The following is a 10984-nucleotide window of genomic DNA, read 5'->3' as shown; positions in this document are numbered from 1 at the left end:
GTAATTCTGACACGTTTCTGGGCATTTTTTCAAGTGCTTAACCATATGGCAGATGTGATCTTTTGCTCAGAGCTCTAGACACCCATGGCCCTTGTACAAAGAACGCTAACAACACTCCAGAAAAATACCTATAAATAATTTCTTGCATTTTTTTCTTAAGTAAAAATTTACTTAATGGTTTAAAGATCAGTAAGTGAAAAGACTACCAGAGACTTTGTTTCAGATGTTAATGTATCTGAAGCAAATACATAAGCAAATAAATTGTTGCAGCGTTAAGTTAGTGGGAATCCAACTGCAGACACAAAACTACTGAACACAAGAGTCAGCTGCATGCCAACAGGTGAATGGAGATTAATACCATGGAGCACACAGAGATGCTGCCCAAGCTCACACTCTTAGGAACAACTTACGACTGAAAGAAGGCTTACCCATCCTTGTGCTGACTAAGCCCCATCGCATTTATTGCTGCCCCATCCTGTTCCCACATGAGCTTCTTAGACAACTATAGATAATGTTCACTCTTTCTGGAAAGCTACTGAACTTTAGTTCACTCACCCATGGATCCTGCTGCTGAATGCATTCACAAATACCAGGAAGAAGCACCCTTCATGAAGGTGCTGCCCCAGCTAAGCTTCTGAAACACCCAAAAGCTTCACTTCCGAGCTAATTTTGTCCAGCACAAAGGAACCACCATCAGGAGGAAGAAGCAGTCTCAACTATCCCTAAGAGACCCTGGGGCTTTTATGGCAGTACCAGCATAAGGACCTCCTGTAACATCTGAATACTCCATCACACCTCTACCTCTTGCCAGCATGATGGTCCATGGGTCCACACTGTGAACAGGATCAAGTAAGAGTTTTGAGTTCAAGCACCAAATTATAAGGAGTCATGTCAGATCCGCATTGCAAAGCACTCTAGAGGAGAAGATCTCACCTCCTTAAGAGAAGCGGAGAGATGGCCCTGGAAGTCACGGTCTGCTGGTGTAGAGCCACTGCTGCAGGCACCACCAAGCAGGTAACCACAGCCTCCACAAATCCGACAGCAACACAAGAGGGGCTTCTGCCTCAAGTTTCCTTCGGTCCAGTCACTGCCTGGGAACGGCCTGAAAGAGATATTTAGCTGAAAGCAGCTCTGACACTCACTCATAGGTGAAAACTGAAAATCAGGGCTGAACCCTGCACCGACCCTTCTGGAGCTGTCGGTGTAAACACAAGGGAGCACCTCCCGCCCCTCCCCGTACCTCCCCCAGCGCCCCAGAAGCGCCTCCCAGCTCAGCTGCACCGCGCTGGGGCACAAGCGAAGGCTGCTGGTGCCTGGCACAGGGCTGCGCTGCCCGGCGCCGCGGGGACGGGAGCCTGGCACCGCTGGTACCGCCCGGCCCGGGGGCGGGGGGGCCTCAGCGCCGGGCTGGGGGCGGCGGAGGACGACATCCGGGCCGCTGGTCGGAGGATGCCGACGGTGGGGTGGTGCGGACGACCTCCAGGGTACCTGCTCGGCCCGGACGGGCTGCACCGGCCCCGCCGCCGCCCCGCGCTTCCTGCCGGGCCGGTCTGGCGGCGGGGCGGGGCGGGGCGGGGCGGGGCGGGGCGGGGCGGGGCGGGGCGGGGCGGGGCGGGGCGGGGCGGGGCGGGGCTGGGGAGGGCGGCAAGGACGGAGGAGGGGAGCGAGAGAGGTGCGAGGTGGTGAAAAAACACATTTCAGCCGGGAAGAAAATGATTCACCAGGGTGATGTGGCACATAGCAAGCAAGCTCAGAGGGGGCTCAAGGGCTGGAGGGGACCAGGAGGTCCCACCTGCTAGGAGGGATGCGCCTCGAGCCTGCAAAACCACTCACTAGCCCCCACAGCGTGAGAGCCACGGCCATGCAGTCAGCTGCGGCAAATCGGATAGGGCAGGCAAATTTCACAGGGTAAAAGCGGTGGTACTTGGTGCCACAAGAGACTGGAGGCTGGTAGGATTAAGCTGGGCTAAAGGGTCTAGAGTGACCCCTGAAAAAGCCTCCCAAAGAGGCACTGAAGGGAATAGGGGTGTCAGAGACTGCCCTAACCCAGCGGCACAGGGTGACAGGGCTCACAGCACAGCCAGGCTCACATGCTCTCTAGCAGCTGCCTCTCCTCCTGCCTGTGCTGCCAGGCCCTGCTGGGCTTGGCAGATGCTGGGCCAGCCTGGGATGGCATTTCTTACACCCTATCCCCAGGATAAAGATTCTGAATGGCATCGACTTTCTCTGTGATAGCTGAGCCTTGGCGACCTGATTCATTTCTGTCTGTCTCCACAAACCCCTGAGTTTAGCCAACTTACTGAGTTTTATCACCAACTGTAGCCAAGTTTAGTACCTGAGCAGCAAGAAACAAAACATGTGTGGTGGGCCATTCTCCCACTGGCCTAAGCTCCCAAACTGTAGTGCACATAAAGCTGATTACAGCATGCAAACTCTATACATTTCCATAGCCGAAACCGATTTGACCCAAATTCAGCTTGCATAATGGTTAGTAATTAGAGTGATGGAGTCTAGCTCCACTAAGCAAAAGCAGAAAGTGTGAAGGCTATACCCACAGTTGCATGAAGCCCTTCCCCTCTCTGAAGCCTGAGTTCCCTTCTCCCCCTCTGCTCCAGCTGGAGGGAGAAGACCTAGTGTGACAAGAAGCATTGTATCAGGGTAGCACTGGCCTGATTATGTGTAGGTTGCCCTGGAAGCGCCTTGAAAGTCTCATCTGGAGTTCCTCAACTGGTTAGTACCAGTATAACTACAAAATAACCATCCTGCTTCCACTGTTACCTTATACCCTGTCACTGGCACAGGCATACACAATCACTCAGGGAACTGAGCTGGTGAAAAGTCAAAGCACTGGTTTTGTTGTCTAAACTGCAACCCCATGCAGCTCGCAGACCCAGCACGGGCTGCACGACTCACAAAGGGGAAGGTGGTTGTGGGTCCAGCAGCAAAGGCAGCACAGCAGAAGCACGCGGGTGCGTGCCGTGCACCGCCACAGACCTGCCTGCTCTGCGAGGGTCCCAGTCTGACACAGGTTCAAAGTACCAGCCTTTCGCCCCACATAGCCACCTGTGCCACGGCAGGCCAGGAGAGATGTTCGGGGAGGGGCTCATCTAGAGACCTGACAGGAGCAGCAGGTGACAGTACGCGACCTGCACCGAACACAGGCGACACCGCCAGCTCGGCCTGGCGCGGGCGGCACTGCCGGGCGCAGCGCTCTCCGGTGGCAGTCCCTCCCCCGCACGCACCAGGAGGGCTCTGACGGCTCCAGGAGCCCTTCAGAAGGGTTTGACGCGCGGCCGCGGCGCAGAGCGGCAGGTGGCAGCGGCCGGGCCCGGCGCTCCCCTCTCCCGCTGCTCTGCGAGGAGAATCATGGCCGAACCCCGCCCACACACGCTGCCTGCGCCTGCGCCGCCCCGGCCCGCGCCTGCGCTCTCCGCGGCCCGCACATGCGCTGTCGCCTCCGCCCGCCCGCGCGCCGCAGAGAAGATGGCGGCGCCGTGAGCGGTGTGGCAGTGCCCGGCATCCCTGCGCTATGAGGAACCTGCGGCTGCTGCGGACCGGCGGGCGCCGCTCTGCCGCCGCCCCGGGCAGCCCGCAGTGCTTCTGCCTCAGCGCCGAGCTCGGCACGGTCCTCGTGGGCTCCCAGCACGGCCTTCTGGAGCTGGGGGACTCGGTGAGCGCCGCCGCCGGGCGCACCGGGAGCCTCTCCCTCCTGTCGCTCTCAGGCTCGGGCCGGGGCTATGGCTTCGGGGGAGGGTGTCGGTGCCTGTCGGCTCTGGTGCATCGCTGTAGGCGTGTTGTTACGGACGGGTGGTGATTGTTGACACGGGTCGTTCCTGTCGGGTTTAGTCTTAAGCATGATCCAGCGAACAGTTACGTCGGAGACACAACTCCCAAAACAGAAGCAAACAGGCAAAGAGATAGTGGAGAGTACACAAGGAGGCTTTTGAAACTGTGCTCTAGAGCAAAAAAGACCCAAACGTACTGCTAAAGAAAAAAAGATGTTGTTGAGCCATGAGTTGCTGTTAGAGCTGGATTGCAGTATGTTCTCTGGAAACACACTATGCAACTCTCAGACATCTAATTCCTTCAGTGTATTCGGTTCTGAAGTTAGCAGGTGGAAGAACTTTTGGAGTTTCATGAGATCTCACTTCTAAAGAAGGGTATTTTATGAAAATCTTCATTGTGATCTGTTTGTGAAGGCTATCAACGAAAAATCTAAAAAGAATTTTAAAAAAAAGAACAACTCTGAAGCCTATCTGAAGTTGCTAAATATGCCGGCTTTCTTTGCTGTTTTGGAGGGGGCATTATCTCAGGTCTTTACCACTGTGTTTTTTTCCCTAATGACTAGATATGTAAAACATTCATGCAACTAAGCTAGAGAGAGCTATTTTGGCTAAAACTCTCTTGTTTTTTTGTAGCTGAATGCACATCCAAATAGTTTTCCTTTGAATTTTTTTTTTTATGCTGTGTCTGTAAGTCTGAATGACCCCTTAAAAGTATTGGGACACTTTAAGCAGCTACCCATTCGTCTCGTAATGTTGACACTATGTGGAGAAGTATGAAAAGGGGGTTGAAAGATGATTAGCAAGGTAATTTGGAAGCTGTAGTATTGCCATTTATTATTTGCTCTGTTATCAGAGTTTTCTCGTTGTCTGTCCAGCACTTTTAACATAAGAGAACTTCAGAGTTTTCTATGGATAGGTGAGGATAAGTACTTGCACATTGACCGTTTCCTGGTGCAATTCACATACTCGCTTCTGCTGTGTAATGCTTTGTGTAATTGCATTAGGATGAAATATACCCATGGATGTTATTCTGTCATTGCTGCAAAAATGCCAGTGAGGTGATGTGTGGTTAATAAATGATTGGCCTCTCTGTGTCAAGGTGACAAGAGAAGTTTCCTTGACTGCGGAGGGTTTCATGCCCGAGGATGGAAGTGGCTGCATCGTGGGTGTTGAAGATCTTCCAGAGCAGGAGTGCGTGTGTGTTGCTACAGCGGCTGGAGACATCCTACTGTGCAATTTCAGCACGAAGCAGGTAACATGGCAGGAAAGAGACAACAATGATGAGGGATTTCAAAGGAAAGTATGACACTGTTTTAATTTCTTCAAGGGGCTGTTGTATGTTATTAGATAGTGAGCTGTGGTTAGTCTCCCTTTTCTGGGAACTGTGAGCAGGATTAAGGACAGAATATACACTCTGTAAAAGAAAAGGAGTTGAAATGGTGGGTTGCCTGTCCACGGCCCTCGTCCTCTGTGTTTGCTCAGGGGGTTGTTGGCACATACCCAACAGGATCCACTGGACAGTCTTACAGAAATAGGACATTGCTGAAACTAGGTGCAGAATAAAGTGCCCGTTCGTAACTCACAGTGTAGATACCTTTTTATTATTGTCAGTCATTACAGAACATCATGCTGACATGACTTAACTGAAGAGAGGAGAAAATGTTATGTGGTGTGATTTGAAAAACATTTGGAATAAAAAAAGCCCTAGAAAACACTGAAGGGAAGTCAAAATATCTTAGCTGAGAAAATATGTTGGGAACTGAGATACTTGCTTTCTGTTCCTTCCTCGTTGTCAGATTTGTACAGTCTTCAGCAAGACACTTAAACGTCCCAGCAGCACCCTCTGAAATCTGCGTCATCTCCCATAATACCAGCCCAACAGTGCAGGTGGACATGAGATGACAGTGGTCTGTCTAGGTTAGCTGGGTTAGATTGTGGTTATTTGCAGGTCACTTCTTTTGTTTCTTCTTTGGGTTTGATTTGCAGATACCACTTAAATATACTATCAACTGTGTCTGAAAAACATGTCCCATATTGCAACTTAAAACATGTCATAAGAGAACAGAGATTAGCAAAAGATGTGTTACGTGAGACTTTTCTTGCACTGGTACATGGGCCAGAGTTGAGGTTTAACGTCAGATCCTTTATTTCAAGGCTTTTTGGCTTAATTTCTCAATTTTAAAGTTGTGTTATTCTTGGTGCCCAGACTGCACCAAAAAGAAGTCTTGAAGGGTACTTTGCTTGTTCTGAAACCTTTTGCATGGGGGTGATAGATACTTTATCCACTGGTACCCAGTCCCGCTTTGTTTACCTGAAGAGAATGTGACACCTAAGCTTAAATCCTTGAATGGCATCATCTTGTTGTTTATCACAAGTGTTATGTTCCGCGCCTTTTGCAAATCAGGATAACAGAAGTTCTCTGCCCACCATTATTTTGTTATATACTCATGATGGCCCAGTAAAACTGGCCCCGTTTTTCATAAATTTTGGAGTTAGTGCAGCTACATACAATTGTCAAGTTGAGCATGCACAAGCTGATCAGAGTTCTAATGGATATACTGTCCTTTAACTGCATGTTGGAACTCTGCAGGTGAGTACCATTGTGTCTGTGGTTTCTGACTTCAGTGTGTTTACCAGTGTAACCACAGACCTCATCAGGCAGTGTTAGAAGTAACACTATGCGTGCTGACATAAGATTGAAAGTTGCAGAATAAAGCTCTTATTAAAACTGTGTATGGTGGAAAATGCCTATATGTAGATTATCTGGACTCTTATACATAAATGCTCTGGAACCATCTTTGGTTAGAAATGTTTCTTTTGTTTCATTCAGCACAAAGGGTAAATTGAGACTTGTGACTTTTCTGAGTAAAAGAGGATTTCCCTGCCTTAGTGGGTGCTTGCTTTTGTGATGGGATGTTGTTGTACTGGTGTTCCTGCACTTCTGTGATCTTATTTTGGTCTTGCAGGTGGAATGTGTTGGAAGTGTGGACAGTGGTCTGAGTACCATGAGCTGGAGTCCTGACCAAGAGCTTGTTTTGCTTGCAACAGGTATCAACAACAGCCTATAAGCTTTCTGCCTTTAGGAGTGAAACTCTTTTGGGCCAAAAGTTTAAAATAGAAGCAAAATACAAAGTTATGAAATTGGGACTAAGATTTAGAAAAAAACCACCTGCTCCTATATATGAGATTTCACTTTGTGATGCCTGAGGTGCTTTGGTGATCCAAGCAGAAGCTGTTGAGGCCCAAAAAGCTGAGTTTTATAGGACAGTAATTAATCTTTCAGATCTTTCAAGGAAATATATTTGATCTTGCCTCCTAAGCGTGAAGGCTCCTGCTTTATATCCCCATTTGATTTCTTAGTAACAAAAAGTACTTCTTGTCCTGTGGTAGGAAATAGATGTCACAGACTCAACTTATCTACAGATGTGTCTCACCTAGAAAATAAAGTTAGCCTCAAGGAAAAGAGAAGCAGAGAATGCTTGAGCTTGAAAGGGAACTCTGGAGATCACCTGTTCCTTCCCCATTGCTCAAAGCAGGTTCCCTGGAGCAAGTTGCTGGGATCTGTGCCCAGTCGGGTTTTGACTGTCTCCAAGGACGAAGACCCCACAACCTCTGTGGGCACCCTCTTCATGTCTGTGACCACCCTCACAGTAAAAAAAGTTGTTTTCTTATGTTTTAATGGAATTTGCAGTATTTTAGTTTGTACTCATTGCCTTTTGTTCTGTCACTCCGCACCACAAACAGTCTGGTTCTATCCGCATCTGGAATATTGTGTCCAGTTCTGGCCCCCTCAGTTCAAGAAGGACAGGGAGCTGCTTGAGAGAGCCCAGCGCAGAGCCACAAAGGTGATGAAGGGGGTGGAACATCTCCCTTATGATGAAAGGCTGAGGGAGCTGGGTCTCTTTAGCTTGGGGAAGAGGAGACTGAGGGGTGACCTCATTAATGTTTATAAATAGGTAAAGGGCGAGTGTCAGGAGGATGGAGCCGGGCTCTTCTTGGTGATGGCCAATGGCAGGACAAGGGGCAATGAGTGCAAGCTGGAGCACAGGAGGTTCCACATTAACATAAGGAAAAACTTTTTCCTTGTGAGAGTGACAGAGCCCTGGAACAGGCTGCCCAGAGAGGTTGTGGAGTCTCCTTCTTTGGAGACATTCAAAACCCGCCTGGATGCGTTCCTGTGTGATCTACTGTAGGTGGTCCTGCTTTGGCAGGGGGGTTTGGACTAGGTGATCTTGCGAGGTCTTTCTAACCCCTAACATTCTGTGATTCTTTACTGTACCCCACCTCCCACATGAGATATTTATACAAACTGATGAGATTCACCCTGAACCTTCTCTCCAGAACAGTCTGACTTCTCTCAGCCTCCTCTCATGTGCTAGATTCTCCAAGCCCTTGATCATCTCTGTGATCCTTCGCTGAACTCATTCCAGCGTGTCCTTGTCTGCCTTGTACTGGGGAGCCAAAAAAGAAAGCCAGCGTGTGTCTCACTAGCACTGAGTGCAAACATCCCTCAAACGGCTAGCGACACTCCTAATGCAGCCCAGGGTGCTGTTGGCCACCTATGCAACAGGGACATGCTGCTGACTCATGTTTAACTTAGTGTCTCCCAGGAAACAGAGGAGCTGCTCGCCAGGTGCTTGGCTCTCAGTCTGTCCTAATCCCTGAGATTATTATTATTTCCAGGTGCAGGACATGGCTTTTTCCCTTATTGAGACATTCTTGGCAGCCTGTCTTGCCTACATGACAAGGTCATTGTGGACAGCAGCACAACCTTCTAGTGTACCTGCTACTCCTTCCAGTTTTCTGTCATCTACAAACTTGCTGTGGGTCCCATCCTCAAAATCATTAACGAAGATGTTGAACATTGGCCCTCGTGTCCAGGGGCATCCCACTCGTGACTGACCTCAAGCTGGACTTTTTACCGATGATAGCAAGCTTTTGAGCTTGTCAGTTCAGCTGGTTTTCAGTCCATTGTCTTTTTATCTATCTCATCCATTCTGAGTTTGTCTATGATGATGTTGTGGGAGACGATGTCAAAAGCATACTAGAATCAAGATAAATGACATCCACTGATCTCACCATATCATCTCATTGTAGAAGGCTATCAGGATGGTCAGGCGTGATTTCCCCTTCATAAATGCGTGCCAGCTGCTCCCAGTCACCTTCTTGTCCTTCATAGAGAAAGTGTTTAAGGGTACCAGGTACATATTTTGAAGATGGAAAGAACTTTTTAAGGTTAGGCCAGGAAGCATGTGTTTGAAGAGACTTGGAAAGTGTTCTTCTGTTCCAGTTTGAGGTTCTTCTGTTCCTGCTTTGAAGGATGTTTTCTCTTTAGTATCATACTATCATTAGAAATATTTCTTTAATATGAAGTCCATGACGAAACAGTAGGACAACATAGGAGAGCATTGAGTTTTTATTTGCTGGAGATAACATTACCAATACTGTATTTAATCTCCACCCTGCAGGTCAGCAAACACTCATCATGATGACAAGGGATTTTGAACCGATTACTGAGAAGCAAATGCACCAAGATGAGTTTGGGGAAGGTGAGAGGTGCACTAAAATGAAGTTGTTCAAACTAATGTCATTGGTGTGTTCTAAGCATGTAGAAAGTAAAGAAATGGGCTGAGCCCTCAGTGGGCCCCAGGAGACATTTTGGACTGTAATGCTGCTGGGCAGCTGAAGAGGAATGCCGGTATTTTACTTGTCAGCATAAATTCAAGTAAATTCCCTACACTGGAAGACTTTCTGGGCTATGTAAATTTCCTGCAGGTTTTTAGAATTAAACTTGGATGGAAGGTTTGGGTGGCTTGGAGCTGTGGTTGTGTTTACTGCACTGTGCAGAGTATTGTGGTAAGTCTTCCACTACAATGATTGTTCCTTTTTCAGGAAAGTTTGTTGCTCTTGGCTGGGGTAAAAAGGAGACGCAGTTCCATGGATCAGAGGGAAAACAGGCAGCACATCGCAAACAGACGGTATTATACTAGTTATCTTATATTAGGCCCATGTTGGGTCGTGCTCTGGGAAAACGTGTAAAGAGAGTTTTTGGTATTCCTGCGGTGCCAGTTTGCCACCACCTTTCTGGTAGTTGTCTTTGTAGGCTTCTTCTGTTTGTTTCTGTTGTTATCCAAAATCCAGTATTTTTGTCCTCCTAATTCAAGACAGCAGCTGGGAGTACTTAGGGCTGTTCATACAGAGCTCAAAGCAAGATTTGCAAGCACTAGTGCTTGCAGAGGTAAAGCCACCCTTAAAGCAACATGACAAGATTTTGCTGAATGTGTGCTATATACTGAAATGTCCATATGACCAAGAGAAATAGCATGTGGTTTGACTGAGAGGAGCAGAAATAACAGAAGTATGAGCTTCCAGAAGGCAAGAGTAGAAGGATTTGGGCTACTGACCAGCACCGGTCATTTGAGGCAGCTCCATGTGCCTGCACATTTTAGCTCTTTGCTCCTTTATCTGACACTTCCTTGTTTGTGTCTTGTTTTCTCTACTTTTTATTTGGTAAAAAGTCAAGTACCTAAAAACACTTCACTGCCGGATTTTTTTTCTTGTGCTTTAGTTTCAAAATTAAAACTTCCCTGCTGAAACCTGGCAGGCTAGAGTGCAGAGATATGAAATGTGACCTGTTCTAGCTGTACTGTTATGGACAGACAGAACAATGCTTGGCTGCATCCGGGAAAATGCCTAGTTTGACAAGTTAAACAGTTGAATAGCTGCCTCTTTATGTGTATTCTGTTGAGATGATTTTGTTTTCCTGTGTTGTTCTGTGAAAAACCTGTTCGCGTTGGAGAGCACTACTTCTCATCCCAGCTCCTCTCTGCCATACAGGCTGCCTGAATAGCATGCCTTTCTCGGCCTTCTCCTTCCAAGGGGTGGTGACAAACCCTGACTCACTCTTGTGTCCAGCTTATGCACAGCTGGTATATAAGCAGAGACCCTGGTGGAGGGGAAGGATGACGTGTGATCATATGAGTAGGCATCAGTCATCCACATTTGCAGAAGGAGCAGACTGAATTTACATTTTTAATTCTAGTATTTCCTAAAATAACATTCTGAGTAATTAATTTTTAACTTTGCAGCCTTAAGATTTTTTTTTAGTGGATTAATTTCATGCCAAGGCTCTTGAAAGAGCTGGTCTACCAATGCAGTCTGTTTAGACAAAGACAACACTTGCCTTCCCAAACTTTGAT

The 10984-nt window shown here is 47.9% G+C and overlaps 1 protein-coding gene across 1 annotated transcript in view; it reads left to right on the top strand.

Annotated features, from left to right (window-relative positions):
• The first annotated feature begins 3529 nt into the window (after positions 1–3529).
• ELP1 (elongator acetyltransferase complex subunit 1) overlaps positions 3530–10984 on the top strand; it is a 34550-nt gene continuing 27095 nt past the window's right edge. The window contains exons 1-5 of the mRNA XM_086480394.1: positions 3530–3670; positions 4885–5037; positions 6752–6833; positions 9254–9334; positions 9678–9763. Coding sequence (XP_086336520.1) covers positions 3530–3670; positions 4885–5037; positions 6752–6833; positions 9254–9334; positions 9678–9763 — 543 coding nt within the window. The remainder of the gene's footprint in view (positions 3671–4884; positions 5038–6751; positions 6834–9253; positions 9335–9677; positions 9764–10984) is intronic.

This window comes from Leptosomus discolor, chromosome Z (assembly GCF_034619465.1).
Source record: "Leptosomus discolor isolate bLepDis1 chromosome Z, bLepDis1.hap2, whole genome shotgun sequence".
NCBI lineage: Eukaryota > Metazoa > Chordata > Aves > Leptosomiformes > Leptosomidae > Leptosomus > Leptosomus discolor.
The sequence above is the reverse complement of the archived record's forward strand: the minus strand, read 5'-3'. Positions and strand labels throughout refer to the sequence as shown.